At 38.3% G+C, this 16,240-nt stretch overlaps 1 protein-coding gene across 1 annotated transcript in view; it reads right to left on the bottom strand.

Moving 5' to 3' along the window:
- The window catches only part of UBE2G1 (ubiquitin conjugating enzyme E2 G1), a 117,628-nt gene that overhangs the window by 18,501 nt on the left and 82,887 nt on the right, over positions 1-16,240 (bottom strand). The window contains exons 2-4 of the mRNA XM_023584215.2: positions 14,363-14,465; positions 5,850-5,947; positions 661-839 (exon numbers count right to left, since the gene is read on the bottom strand). Of these exons, the coding sequence (XP_023439983.2) occupies positions 661-839; positions 5,850-5,947; positions 14,363-14,465 (380 nt within the window). The remainder of the gene's footprint in view (positions 1-660; positions 840-5,849; positions 5,948-14,362; positions 14,466-16,240) is intronic.

The raw sequence follows: 16,240 nt of genomic DNA, 5'->3' as shown, positions 1-16,240 counted from the left end.
CAGAGAGCTCCAAGAAAAACAAGAAATGAAAAATGAAACAAAACAAAACAAAAGAGGAGGAGGAGGAGGAATGATAACAGGCATATAAAATGTTAGAGTTGGGAATAGGTGTGGCACAAGCCACATCCTTCCTGCTTCCCACATAGAAGACCCAGTGCCTCCTAAAACCAAAACAAAGCAAAAGCAAAACAAAAAACAACAAGCAAACAAACAAACAAACAATAACTCAGGAGACAATGTGGTTCAGTGGTCAATTCCCAGTCCCGGTACATCCGAAAAAAGCAAGAGTTGAAAATGCAAATAAAAAAGTTAAAACTGTTCATAAGAAAGTTATGCTAAATATGAGACAACTGGTTAAAGCATAAGAGAAAAGTGACTTTCAAGAAAAAAAGAATGGAATCAATTTTGTACAATTTGTAGTGCAAAACTCAGGACAGTAATACAGACTTTAATAAGGATTTGACATTAAATTTTCTCAGGTATGACAAATGGTATGCAGTTATGTAAGACAGTTCAGTTATTCTGGCTCAAGTATGTAGAGCGGAGCTTACTCACATCTGCAAATGACTCCAGAGAAAAAGAAATTAATATAAATAGTGATATGGCTATAGTAGCCTAGTTGACTTTTACTGGGGGAGGAGCACGCACAGGCCATCTTACCGCAGCATCGACATTAGCAGGTGAGTCTCCATTAGGGTCTGCCAGCATAGAAATGACACTAATCATGATGGTTTCCACAGTGTGGATAGGGAGCCAGCGTTCCTCTGGCTTTTCATAACCATATTTATCTTCCCCAGGTTCATGAAGAATAGAAATGCACACATCACCATTTTTATCAACTGCAAAATTAGAGAATAAAATCCTCTTGTTTAAAATATCAGTAATTTCATCATATACAAAATATCAAATATCTCTTACAAATGTGATCCTCATTCCCAGAATATCTATATGAAACATTAAACATATACAGAAATTAATTGCCAAATTGGAATCTGCTACCCTTTTAGAAAGACCACACAGTACCAAATATACAGGATCTATTTGACAAACTCAACAGGAATGAAAGCTACCTTTTTCATCTGTGTAAAATTTCAAGATGCCTAGTGCTCAGGAAATACAATGCAAATGAATGACAACTACTGAATCTGTCTCTCATTTTATAGAAAACATATGGTCCAAAAATCCTGGAAAATGAAATTCTATTTAATCGTTCCCAGTTTCTCCACTACCTTAAGCATTTAAATTAACGATAAGTTAAAAGTCCAAAGACTTTCCTCAGGAAAAAAATGGGAAGGACTAACAATGTATTTTTTAAAATTTATTTTTCCATAATGTACTTTTTATATCACAAAAAGGCAAAGCTGTATTTTCAGAGAAAGGAGTACATTCAGATTCACAAAAAGAACATGTCATATTGCCAGTGAAAATTCATCAACACAAATGACATTCATAAAGCCCCTTTTCTATAAATCTGTTATAAAATTAAAGCCACAAGTAACAGTCATATGCAAGAAAAGGAAAATGTCCTTATTTTCAGGAGACACATGTTAAAGTAACTGTATCTGACTTTGAAATTGTTCAGCCAGAAGTACAATAAAGTCCATGCCTTCAATGTCTTGTACATGACCTTTTTCTATAATTAAAGTTCCTCTTCCCAACCTACCCCTACCCTCCTGTAAAAGCTATTACCTAAAATGGATTAACTAGGTCAAAAGGCAAGAATAGTAACCATTTATAATAGCATAACAAAAATTAGAATTTTTAAAAGATGTCTTCCTCACTTACTACAGGATTTTTCCAAGTTATTTTCTTTCAAAACAAGATATTAAATGTATATATAGAATTCTATCAGAGGGAATCAATTTAACATCTCTTTTCCTTTTTATTAAAACTTTAAATATTAATCTTCTCATGCCTTTTCACATTAACATACAGTTTAAATTTTTAGAATGTTTGGGGGCAGGTGTTAATATCTATTACCAAAAAAGAACAAAATATAATAATGTCTATTACCAAATTACATTAAAAAGGATTATATCAATTTATACAGAGATCACCAATTTATGAGGATTAAGATTTTTTAAAAATAATTTTTAATGTCATAGCTGAAATCTGGTTTAATTTACATTTCTAAAATTTTTGGGGGTGAAGACTTTCCACATAAAAACCATATTTATTTCCTCTTTTGTAAAATGTCCATTCTTATCCTTTACCCATTTATGTATGCAAGTAGTTAGTTTTTTCTTGCCAAACTGCATTTTAATTTTCCCCATATAACAGTCTTCGGCTGTTACTTTTCCCATTCATTTCATTGTCCCAGTTATGTCTTTTATAGGTGGTCATATTTTCAGATACAAGATCCAATGAAGAATCCTATATTGCACTTAGTCACCTTTTTGCTTTAGTCTGGTTTTTAGTCTTTCATATCTATTGCTTTTGCATTACCCAACAAATAATTTATATTTACTTTTTAAATCATTTCTAACTTTTTATTCCATTTAGCTTTTTTACTTCACTTTGCTGTCTGGTGTGAAGAAAATGTCTAAATTCATTTTTCCATGAATGGTTAGCCAATGTCTCAACATCAATTACTAATAAGAAAACACATCTCTTCTACACTAACCTAACCTGAACAATGAATACCCTTCTAGCTATCTTGTTTTTCTTGAGGTTGTGTATCTCAAATTATGAAAAATTGATTTACCCTCATCTTATCTATTTTCTCACTCTTTTAACCTTACTGGAAACTGGCTTCTGTTCACTACCAGGACACTGTGACTGTTCTCAAAAGGTAGTCTAGATAACATAGTCCCTGAGGACTTTCATCTATATAAACTCAACCCTTCTGCGCCAAGACAACTGATACTGTTGATGACACCTTCCTGGACACATTTTCCTGATTTGGCTTTTGTGACACAGGTCTTTTCTCTCTGATTCTTGGACCACTCTCTTAGTTATTTTCTAGTTTTCCTCTTCCTTGGTCTGATTTGTGACTTTACCCTAATCGCTAAAATTATCTTTTCCCTGGGTAAGTTAACTCATTCATCATATCAAAACATTACCTATTATCTTGATGCCAGTAACTTCCAAGGTCTTGAGCTCACTGCTGAACTATGGACTAGTTTTATCTAATTACCTTTCTGAAAACAGTAAGTGTGCCTCACAAAAACAAATCCAAAACTGAATACATCTAAAGCACACAAAGTTAAACCTTAATCCAATAATCATTTTTAACAGCTTTACTGACAGTATAACCCATATACAATATACTCATTTAAGTGTAAGTTTAATGGTTTGACAGTTGTACAACCACCATAATAAATCCTAGAATACTGTTATCCCCCAAAAGCAAACCCTGCACTACTCATTATCAGCCATGCCCTATTTCCCCCTAGCCCTAGGTAACCACTAGTGTTCCTCTGCTTCTACAGAGCTGCCTTATCTGGATATTTCACATAAATACAATCATATATTACGTCATCTTTTGTAACTGAATTCTTTCACTGCTAAATTCCATATGGACATAAGTTTTCCATTTTCTTGGGTATATACCTTGAAGTGGAATTGCTGGGTCATATGGTAACTATGTTTGACCTTTGAGGAACAGCCAGACTATTTCCAAGGTAGCTATACCATTTTACTTTTTTTTTTTTTTTGGTCCTTGGTCAATTTTTTTTTTTTATTGATTTTGTAAAAATATTACATTAAAAAAAAATATGAGGTCCCATTCAACCCCATCACCCCCACCCCACCATTCCCCCCCCAGCAACACTCACTCCCATCATCATGACACATCCATTGCATTTGGTAAGTACATCTCTGGGCATCTCTGCACCTCATGGTCAATGGTCCACATCATGGCCCATACTCTCCCACATTCCATCCAGTGGGCCCTGGGAGGATTTACAATGTCTGGTGATTGCCCCTGAAGTACCGTCCAGGGCAACTCTAAGTCCCAAAGGCGCTTCCCCATCTCATCTCTTCCTGCCATTCCCCATACCCATCAGCCACCATGTCCACTTTTCCCACTCCAATGCCACCTTTTCTCTGTGGACCTTGGATTGGTTGTGTCCGTTGCACCTCTATGTCAAGAGGAGGCTCAGATTCCACATGGATACTGTATGTAACCCTCCTGCAATCAGTTGTAGGCACTCTAGGCTCCATGGTGTGGTGGTTGTCCTTCTTCAACTCCATCTTAGCTGAGTGAGGTGAGTCCAATAAATCAGATTGTAGGCGTTGAAGTCTGTTGAGGCTCAGAGCCTGGCTATCATATTGTCAGTCCAGAGATTCAAATCCCCTAAATATATCTTAAACCTCAACACCAACTACAATTCCAGTAAAGCAGCATGAAAGTCTTGTGAAAAGAGATCCCCTCTGAGTCCGATTTCATCACGCAGAAACACCAGCTCCAAAGAAGGGCCATCTGACATGGCAGTGAACCCCATCTGCCATGACCATAGAACCCCTGGGTCTCTTTAGCCCTCAAAGGAACGAATACCTGGGGTTGTATCTACTTTCTCTCTTAGACTCTGCTCAGTTGTGCATAAGGGCAATCCTTTTGACAGCCTCCAGACTCTTTTTTAGAGACTCGTAGCCATATAAACTCATTTCTCCTTTCCATTTCCCCCTTACATTAGGTCAAACAGCATTTTAAAGTCATGTTATTCCATTTTACATTCTTATCAGCAATGTTTGAGGGTCGAAATTGCTACATATCCTCATAAATACGTGTTACCACCTCTTTCTGATTACAGCTATCCTAATGTGTATGAAGTCATATGTATCTCTCATGTTTTGAATCTATAAATATTTTTTGAATTGCCAGTGAATTCTAATTATTTCTCCATTACCACCGCATCTGGTAGTCAAGAAGTGAGAGTTGTTTCCTGTTGCTACTTTCAGTTCAAGCTTTTATTGTCTCTTCCCTAAACCATTTACAAAATCCTCTACCTCCTGGCTATCAGTCTTGCTTCCCTTCCAATCCTTCCTCAGTGAGTATAATCTTTGTAGAAGGAAAATATAATCAAAATGAACCTAAAATACCACTTTAAAACCATTCATTTAATGAGTCCCCACTGCCTAAACAACCATATTCTCAAGAATTATTCCCCGATTCCCTCTTCTGTATTACCAAAACACTTTTTTATCTACAACGCTTTTATCTCCCAAGTTCACCATTATATTTACATATCTATTCCCCATTACATAGCCCATAGTATCAGTACTAAAAGGTACCAAAACGCATTAGTCATCTTTGTACCTCCAGCGTCCAAGCAGACATCCAAATGCTTACTTACCGAGGCTTTCCTTCCATTCCTATTTCAGAATGACTTTTCACTCTGTCCTAGGTCTAACTTTTCTGTAGTTGCCATCCCTGTTCCCATCACCTCCTCAGGTATCCTTTCTTCCAAATTATCTCCTCTCTCAAATCAAGTCTTGATTATTTCCCTCTCTAACTCATTCTCCCTTATGGGCCTACAAAAACAAAAAGCTTCGCCTGCCTTTTAAAAGAAAATCAAAAACAAAAACTAAAAAACAAACAAACTGATTTCGACCAGCTCTTCTCCTAAGCCATCTAGTATCAGCCAGAAACCCTACCTCTTATTTTGGAACATGGTTAATCTTAAAAAGAGCTGAAAATTAAGTAAATAAATATCTTTTTTTCTGTATGATCAGTCACTCCATCTCTTTTAAAGACTCTAGCACCAGCCATGTGCACAATGAACAAAGAACTTAGGAAAAATTCCAAAGGACCTCATTGAGAAGGACATCTCTCTTATTGAACTTAAAAAACTTTAATGGCAAGCCATCATATTTGCAAATGTAAAAGGAAAACTAGATAAACTTACCATTCGGATGCCAAATTTCTGTTATGAATTTCATTTTAGGAGGCCGGAGGGGATAATCTTTTGGGAAAGTGAGATGAGCCTTAAAAACACCTCCTTCACTGGAAAAATAAACAAACAAAAAAAGTTGTCTATAAGTTCCTGCTGATAAGCAATTATTCAAACAAATATAAAACAAGGATGTGTTAGCACTAACACTAAAACTGGAATAAATGTGTAATCTCAACTCCAAGCAGTTACTTACTAAAATACCCAGTTTAATAGACTGTCATACCTAGCACCTTTTATTAAACTCTCAAGAGAGCTAGTAAAATGGTAAGATCACATTACTAACCAAGCTACAAACTTTTCCACCACTTCTCATTGCACTTAGAACAAAATTCAGAAGGCTTAACATTGCCTATAGTGCTCAAGTTGTCCATTTCTCTGTTCATCACAATCACTTTTCTCTCTGTGACAGCCAGTCTTCTTTTAGTTCCTTGAACACATGAAGCTTTTCCTCATCTCAGAGTTTCTGAGATTTCGTTGATCTTTGTCTGGAATTAGATGTGCTCCCGATCTTCTATTTATCCAGCAATTTATTCAATTCATCATGTTAACAAATATTTGGCACTCATGTGTCAGACACTAGGAGAATAGTGAACAAAATACAAAGTCTCAGGCCTCAAGGAGTTTATATTCTAGTGACGCTCTACAGCAGTGCCATCCAATAGTACTTTGTGCAACTCTGGAAATGTTCTCTATCTTCACTAATACGGGGGCCACTGGCCACTTGAAATATGTCTACTGCAATTCAGGAACTATAGTTTCAGTTTAAATTGATTTTAAAAGACTAATGTGGTTAGTGACTAATGTACTAGACAGTGCAGTTCCAGTACACTGCCATCTCATTAAGAATAGCTCTTGAAGAACTGTCAAAAGAACAAAATGACTTGTATACATTAGTAACTAAAACCAAAGAGAACAAGTCAGCCTTAAGGGCAACAATAACTAAATTCATGCCTTAAGGCCTCAGTATTACCCAAGTATTTTCCTCTGAAACATCCTTCTCTCCTTCTCTTTTTTAAAGATTTTTTAAAAAATTTAAACCTCCTGCCTTGCCACTTGCTTGCTGTCTGCTCTCTGTGTCCATTCCCTGCACATTCTTCTGTCTGCTTGTCTAGCTTTGTTGTGTCATCTTGCTGTGTCAGCTCTCCGCGGGCGTGGGCCAGCTTGCCTTCACAAGGATAGGAGCCTAATGAATTAAGCCACATCCACTTCCCTCCCCTTGTTTTTCATTTTTTTTTAAAGATTTATCTATCTGTATTTCTCTCCTCTTCCCCGCCCCCGGACCCAGTTGTCTGCTTTCTGTGTCCATTCACTATATGTTCTTCTGTATTGGCTTATATTCTTGTCAGCGGCACTGGGAATCTGTGCCTCTTTTTGTTGTATCATCTTGCTGCATCAGTTCTCCATGTGTGCGGCGCCATTCCTGGGCAGGCTGCACTTTTTTTGCACTGGGCGGCTCTCCTTGAGGGGCGCACTCCTTGCGCGGGGGACTCCCCTGCGGGGCACGGCACTCCTTGAGTGCATCAGTACTGCACGGGGGCCAGCTCATCACACGGGTCAGGAGGCCCTGGGTTTGAATCCTGGGTCCCCATGTGGTAGGCGGACGCTCTATCCATTGAGCCAAATCCGCTTCCCTTTTCCCCTTGTCTTTTTTTTTCTTCAAGATTTATTTATTTTATTTCTTTCTTTCCCCTCCCCCGTAGTCCCCAGTTGTCTGTTCTCTGTGTCTATTTGCTCATCTTCTTTGTCCGCTTCTGTTGTTGTCAGCGGTACGGGAATCTGTGTTTCTTTTTCTGTTGCGTCATCTTCTTGTGTCAGCTCTCTGTATGTGCGGCGTACTGGGGAGGCTGAAATTTCTTTCGCGCTGGGTGGCTCTCCTTACAGGGCGCACTCCTTGCGCATGGGGCTCCCCTACGCAGGGGACACCCCTGAATGGCACAGCACTCCCTGCGCGCATCAGCACTGCACATGGGCCAGCTCCACACGGGTCAAGGAGGCCTGGGGTTTGAACCGCGGACCTCCCATATGGTAGATGGACACCCTAACCACTGGGCCAAGTCTGCTTTTCCCTCCCGTTGTTTTTTGGTTGTTACTGAGAACTCAGCTTAAATGTTACCTCCTAAGAAAGAGTTTACTTGACCATCCAATCTAAACTAACCACTAGGTCCTTTTATACTTTTTTTATTGCAGAGTAATGCTCAATCTGATTCTTTTTATTGTTCACTGTAAACTACATGAGAATAGGATATATAATCATAGTTGTTTCAGCATTCAGATCAGTGAAAATCAGAATTCTTAACTCATTAAATGGTTGTCATTCCCTGAATAAATATACAATGAGTATCCAGTATGCGTTGGACACTTTTTTTTTGTAAAAGAACACAACAGTGATCAAGACCTTAGAGGAAGCAGATGTGGCTCAAGCAGCCAAGCTCCGCCTCCTACATAGGAGGTCCCAGGTTTGGTTCCCAGTGCCTCCTAAAGAAGACAAACAAGACAGCACGCTGATGCAATGGGCTGGTGTAGAGAGATGACACAGCAAGATGATGCAACCAAGAGACACAGCAAGGAAACAAAGAGACACAACAAAACAGAGTGGAGGTGGCTCAAGCATTAGGTACCTCCCTCTTACATGGGAGGCCCTGGGTTTACTTTCCAGTGCCTCCTAAAAAGAAGACAAGCAGGTAATGAGCACAAACAATGCGGGGGAGAGGGGAGAATAAATAAAGAAATCTTTTTTTAAAAAGACCTTAGAGAGCACTGGTTTCATGGACTTTGCATTCTAGTGGCACATGAAAAATACCTATCAAGAAAAGTATCAGTAATAAAGTACTGTCATGGAATGATTGAGCAATCTATTGATAAATGAAAAAAAGCAAGGATTTATAAAATAAGCAATTTATGTTTTTAAGAAGATACAGTGGGGAAATGTTTGTGTACAAATAGGAAACTCTGGATACATGACACCAATATACAGCAATGATTAACCCTGGAGGGCAGGATTATGGGATCTTTTACTTTCTGCTTTATACATTTCAATATTGTTTACATTTTTTACTATAAGCAAGTGTTAATTTTTATTGCCTTTTCTGATCTTAAAAACAAAATTATGTGTTGTGTGGGAAGTCTATACATGTGCATGATTGTTTTCTAAGTTCATAACTTCTGTAATAAAATATTTTTTTAAAAAACCAAAATTAGAGGGAGAAATTAATTTTTAAAAAGAGGCAGCATCAGTAATAGCACGTAAGTCAGAATACTTAAGGCACTAGTTTGAAACGTAAAGAAACGCTGATAAAACAATTTTGGTGACAAAATAGGAAAAACAACTGCAGAGGATTAAAGAATGGGGTGGCAAAGTACAAGTATAATCCACAGGAAAATTTGTTTAAGAAGTTTAACAGTTAAAGAAAATGGTAACTATATGAGGGGATTATACAAATGAAGGGCTTTAAGAGAGGTAAAAAAGGAATGTGGTTTCCAAGGATATAGAAAGGTGCTGGGAGAAAGACTAAAGATACTAGAGAAAGAGTAACTCAGAAATTAGGTAGAAATGGGACAGGAAGAAATTAAGGGCAGGAGAAGACTTAACTATGAAAAAGAAAAGAACATTTCTCCTTTCACACAGGAAGAAAAACAGATATATAGTACAGCTATCTAGGGGTAGAAAGAAAAATGACAGTTTATGTCTGTCTTATGGCCTTGATTTACATAATTTATGGAGTCAACTATTCAAGGGGGAAAAAAACCATGAAGGCTTAAGGGAAATGTAGGCTGGAATGCCTGTTGTAAAGAATGCATTACACTGATAAGAGATAAGTGTTTATCTTCTCAGTCTATGTTACCTCAACTGTGTAAGTAAGTGCCAAAACTGGTCTTAGAACATTAATTATTTGGACTAATTTTCCAAACTGGGGCTACAAAACCTATTTAATGAGTCACTAACCATTTTTTAAAAAACAAATAAAAAGCAACTAGATAACACTGGGATCATCACAGGTAGTTTATTTCTGTTACTTAAGTTTCATGCACATTTCTGTTTACTAACCTATATATACATATGTATGCACTATATATGAATATAGTTTTATCTGATGTAAAATATTTTTGATTATGGGTTGTGGGAAAAACAGTTTGAAAGCTACAAATACAGAACATATATTTGAATGTGGTTTAAAGCAAATTTTAGGTTATATAAATGTTACTAGAATAAAAAAATATTTCTTACAAAACCATAGGACTGTACAACACAGTGAACCCTAATATAAAACATGGACTTTAATTAAAAGCACAATTTTAATAATATTCCTTCATCAACTGTAACGAATATACCACATTAAGATAAAGTTTAAAAAATAATGGGGAAGAGGAGTTATATGGGAACTCTATCTTCTGCATGATTTTTTTGTAAACCTACAACTTTTCTAATTTAAAAAACAAAACTACATCAAAACAGCCCCTACAAAGCCCACACAGTTGATTCCAACTGTAAGAACTGTAAGGCTGTTTCTTAATAATATTAAGTTAGCTGTCCCAGGCTCCTTTTTTTTTTTTTTTTTAGGAGGTACTGGGGCTTGAACCTGGGACCTCATACATTCATTCATGGGAAGCAGGTGCTCAACCATTAAGCAACACCAGCTCCCTAAGGCTCCTTAATTTCAATTCATCAGATCCACTCAAACTCAACAGTAGATTACTAGAATCCCCATCATGAAAAATCACCACCTTTGTGCCTTTTCAAGCTGTCTGAAATGCCCTTATCCACTCTAAACTAACCATGCTATCTATTCCTTATAGTTCTTCTTTCTGTGGTAAAACTAGTTTTGGTTCAGTAAAGAACATTTATCAGAATAGAAAAGATTTCTTTTGAAATAAATTGTCATTAAAAACAAATTTCGTTGCATAAATAAAAGTCAAAATAAACCGCAAATCCCCTGTTACGATACTTAATAATTTGAATCATATTTTAAAATATGACTCTAACTGATAACATTCTAAATAAAAATTCTTCATTAGCCATGCGTTGCCCTTAGGATGCAGGATAAATCTCAACTCTTTCATAATGAACGTTAATTAAGAAATTGCAAAAAAGGAAAGTGAAAGGCTCAAAATATATTAACAGTGCTACTGCTTTTTAGAGAGCTTTAAAAATAATTTTTAACTTTAAGCACATGAATATTAGAAAAGGTCATTAATAAAAAGGAATCAATCCAAGCATTTTTGTATTATTATTATTATTATGTCTTTCAACCGCTTTAAGGCTTCACTATTTACAGTATGTTAAAAGTATGTGTGGGCTGAGTTTAAGCTACAGCCAGGGTGCTACAAGTACTCTAATCAGGAAGGAAAAGTACAGAAGTGGCAACCAGTGGTTGCATTAGCAAATACACACTCCAGACGCAGCTGCCAAAAGTAATTTTGCTATCCACGTCTCAAATAAACAGTTAACACTTTTAAAAATAAACACTGAATACCAAAAATGGATTTTTCTTGGTGAAAGGAATGACCTATTAATTAGCACAATGTATATTAAAAATTGGTTCTGTAGTGAAGCTGAAAGTATAAAGAATATGTGGACCTGATAATATTTTTTTAATTTTTTAAAAAAGATTTATTTTTTATTTATTTCTCTCCCCTCCCTCCCCCCCACCAGCTGTCTGTTCTCTGTATCCACTCGCTGTGTGTTCTCCTGTGACTGCTTCTATCTTATCAGCAGCACCGGGAATCTGTGTTTCTTTTTGTTGCATCTTGTATCAGCTCTCCGTGTGTGCGGCGCCATTCTTGGGCAGGCTGCATTTTCTTTCGCACTGGGCGGCTCTCCTTACAGGGCACACTCCTTGCACGTGAGGCTCCCCTACGCGGGGGACACTCCTGCGTGGCAGGAAACTCCCTGCGCACATCAGCACTGTGCGTGGGCCAGCTCCACACGGGTCAAGGAGGTCCGGGGTTTGAACCGCGGACCTCCCATGTGGTAGGCAGACGCCCTATCCATTGGGCCAAGTCCACTTCCCTAATAATATTTAGAGATACCCTCCACCACAGCATAAAAAAGAATCCAGTGAGGCCTTTACAAATGGATCTCAAGAATGGATCCCCAGGGAAACAATGTGGCTCAACTGACGGAATGTCCACCTACCATATAGGAGGTCCAGGGTTTGATACCCAGGGCCTCCTGGCCTGTGTGGTAAGCTGGCCCATGCACAGTGCTACCGTGCATAAGGAATGCCATGCCATGCAGGGGTGTACCCCGAGTAGGGGTGTACCACACACAAGGAATGTGCCCCACAAGGAGAGCTGCCCCATGGGAAAAAAGCACAGCCCACCCAAGAGTGGCACTGCACACAAGGAGAGCTGACACAGGAAGATGGCACAACGAGAGACACAGATTCCCGGTGCCACCTGACGAGAATGCAAGTGGACACAGAAGGACACACAGCAAATGGACACAGAGAGTAGACAACAGGGAAGGGGAGAGAAATAAATTTAAAAAAGAAATCTTTAAAAAAAAATAGTGGGGAAACGGACTTGGCCCAGTGGTTAGGGCGTCCGTCTACCACATGGGAGGTCCGTGGTTCAAACCCCGGGCCTCCTTGACCCATGTGGAGCTGGCCCACGTGCAGCGCTGATGCGCGCAAGGAGTGCCACGCCACGCAGGGGTGTCCCCCGCGTAGGGGAGCCCCACGCGCAAGGAGTGCACCCCATAAGGAGAGCTGCCTAGCGCAAAAGAAAGTGCAGCCTGCCCAGGAATGGCACCGCCCACACTTCCCGTGCCACTGACGACAACAGAAGCGGACAAAGAAACAAGACGCAGCAAATAGACACAGAGAACAGACAACTGGGGGAGGGGGGGAATTAAATAAATAAATAAATCTTAAAAAAAAAAAAAAAAGTGGATCCCCAAGCAATCCTCTATATAGATAACTGTTTAGAAGAATTTCTCTCTTTGCCTCTTATCTACTCTAAAGGTAGCAAGATTCTGTCTCTGGAATATTGCTGTCTCCCCCTCAGTTGCATGGTTTTAAAAAGGTCACTCTCCCCTCCCTGCCCTGAACACTTTAACTTCTACAACAAAAATAGGAATATACACTATTTTTGAACTCACACCAATCACTAACATAAGGAAACCATGGTGCATCTCATAAAATGTAGATACTAGTAAATTTAAGTAGTCTATAAACAATCTGAGTAGAAAATAAGATTATATAGTCTTTGTATATAGTAATGTATTAAATGAACCATTTAAGAAATTCCATCTCTCTTTCTCCATTGCTCTTTGGAACCACTATATTCTGTTGTCTATATTTAAATCATTGGTTCAACAAGAGGTAGTCAGTTAACAGATTATTTTATACCCCAATAACTGCTTTTGTAAACTAAGAAAAGGTGACCGTTAGTTCATTTTAGGGTCGGAACACCTTGGTTCTGCCAGTATTCTTTGACCAATTAGAGAACCACTAAAATATATGCTTCTGAAAAGTCTCTCCAGTCTTGAGACTACATGTTCAAAATGTTATAATGAAATCTCTCTGAAATATGCATCAATATATATTAATGTACATTTGTTACATTAATATATATTTAAATACATTTCAATAGAGAATTTTCTTCTTTTCCTGACCCTGTCAAAATTAATTCTCCAATTTCTGAATAATATATATATTACTAACATAAAACATCACCTTTATTAAAGACAGCTTTTCTGAAATAAAATTTATTCCAGATATTCAGAAATATTCTATTAAGAACTTTAAAAAAAAAAAAAGATTTATTTATTTATTTATTTATTTATTTATTTATTTATTTATTTATTTATCTCCCCTCCCCCCGCCCCGTCCCGGTTATCTGTTCTCTGTGTCTATTTGCTGTGTTGTCTTGTTTGTCCACTTCTGTTGTTGTCAGCGGCACGGGAATCTGTGTTTCTTTTTTGTTGTGTCATCTTGTGTGTCAGCTCTCCGAGTGTGCGGCGCCATTCCTGGGCAGGCTGCACTTTCTTTCGTGCTGGGCGGCTCTCCCTATGGGGCGTACTCCTTGCACGTGGGGCTCCCCTACGCGGGGAACACCCCTGCGTGGCACAGCACTCCTTGCACGCATCAGCACTGCCCGCATGGGCTAGCTCCACATGGGTCAAGGAGGCCCAGGGTTTGAACTGCGGACCTCCCATGTGGTAGACGGACGCCCCAACCACTGGGCCAAGTCTGCTTCCCAAAAACTTTTATATATATATATACACACACACACATATATATATAAAAGAAAGCAACACATTTTAGAAATTATAGCTTGAAGTGGAACACAAAAAGTCTAGACATAATCAAATTCAGTACAAATGGCAGCAAATACAGGCCTTTTACCTGTTCTTCACAAAATAGTATTTTAGTTTATATTTCATTTAATTAAATAGTTTATATTTTATATTTCAATCAATTAACAGAGCTCCATTTTGAAGATGTTAGTTCCATTATACTTACTAAAGAGTATCTGGAGGACCAATAATAAGGACTTCCCATCGGTAGAGATCATTATCATCTATTAAACCTGCTGAAAAGCCTTCCACTGGATTTTTGTTGAGTTCTGTAGAAAAAGAAAAATTTGATTTAAAAAACCTACAAGGCATGTAATTTACATCAAACAGATAAATTATGCAATAAAAGCATACATTATAAATTCTAAACCATTAAATGGATATGCCCTACCAGGCACCTAAGAGCCAAAGCATTCCTATCTCTATAATACAAGGAAGACATGCAAACTACCAAGAAAACCAACTTCTACTACCTTCTTGCTTTACCGAGGTTTATAGCTAGCCTCTCACCATTCTAAGTAGCCCTATAGTAGCCTTTAAGCAAGCTTGTTAAAATGCATATACCCAAGCCCATTCTCAAGAGATTCAGATTCAGAAAACTGATAGGGAGCCAGAAATCAAACCAGGACATGATGTTTTTTACATTGTGAAAATATGTTTCAGAGCATACTTTAAGAAACACCAATAGAGTGTCTAATACCTTCACATTGGAATTTGCTGGGTTTAACCAACCTTCTTTTCTTCTAATATTTGCTTGTATATCTATTTGACAAACCCTCTGTGGTCCTGAGGATCCATGCCTACAGTTGGTGTTCATGTGTAGCCCATTAGACTCTAAGCACAGAAGGAGCAAAAGCCCCATGTGTCTTGCCCATGTTTCTTGGCCTCTCTGTCAGCCACAGCTTCCAGCACACAAGAATGCTTACGAATAACAGCTAGAGTCTATGGGAATGGCAGTAACATCATGAGGTTTTTCTCTTCTAGAAAGAGTGCTCTGGCACAGATGAAGAATGACAAGGGTGTGGGGTGAAGATAGAGACAACAGCCTAGTAACTTAGAGAAACATGGGCTAAGAAGAGCCCTTAAAGGAAGAGGTGAGAGTGGTATGGAGCCTCAACAGTTTTCAGAGTGAGACGAAGTCTTTAGTAATGTGACCTATTTATGGTGAGCAGATCATGTGGAAATTTCCTTCCAGTTATAATGAAACATGATTGACATTCACTGCAATGCACATATGTGAATACAATTTAGTAAGTAATGATGTATGTATATACCTGAGACACTATTAGTTTCCCAAATGCTAAAACAAACCCATATAATGGGTAGGCATAACAACAACAAATTATGGGCTCATGGTTTCAGAGGCTGGAAAGCTTGCTTCCTCCTGGGGTCAGTATCTTCTGGCTGGTTGGCCATCCTTGGAGTTCCTTAGCTTTCCTGTCACACGGGTATGACCCTGGTGCTATTGCCTTTCTCTTCCAGGTTCCCTTGACTTCCAGCTCTGATTGTTCCCCGTGACTTATCCTTTCGTGCCCAATTTCCCTTGCTTATAAGGACTTCAGCCATATTAATATTAGATTAAGGTTCACCCTCATTCAGTCTTGGCACATCTTACTGAATAACATTTTCAAAGGTCCTATTTATATAGACTCAGGGGGTGGGACCTGAACATCCTTCTGCAGAAGGCATGATTCAACTCCCAACAGAAACCATCACAATTATGACAGTGAACATATATATCCATCACCACCAAAATTATCAGTTGTTTAACCTGCCAAGAAAGCTTAGCACTAACTGGCTCAAATTGAGAAATGGGACAGAGTAGGTACAAGTGGGAAGAATGGTTCAGAAAGGACTTGCTGGGAGCCTGAATAGGTTTTTCATGTAATTCAGTATTTTGAGGAGTCAGGAAAAGCTTCTGAAAGAAAGGAAACTTCTGAAATAAGATAAAGGAATTGGGTGGGGTAGGGTAAAGGTTTACAGAGAAGCATGTATAAAAACTTAAAAAAGGTAGAGCAGTATATGACTGGTTCAAAAAGTAGAG

This window comes from Dasypus novemcinctus, chromosome 21 (genome assembly GCF_030445035.2).
Source record: "Dasypus novemcinctus isolate mDasNov1 chromosome 21, mDasNov1.1.hap2, whole genome shotgun sequence".
NCBI classification, from domain to species: Eukaryota; Metazoa; Chordata; class Mammalia; order Cingulata; family Dasypodidae; genus Dasypus; species Dasypus novemcinctus.
Note: the sequence above shows the minus strand (reverse complement) of the source record. Positions and strands in the feature narration are given on the sequence as shown.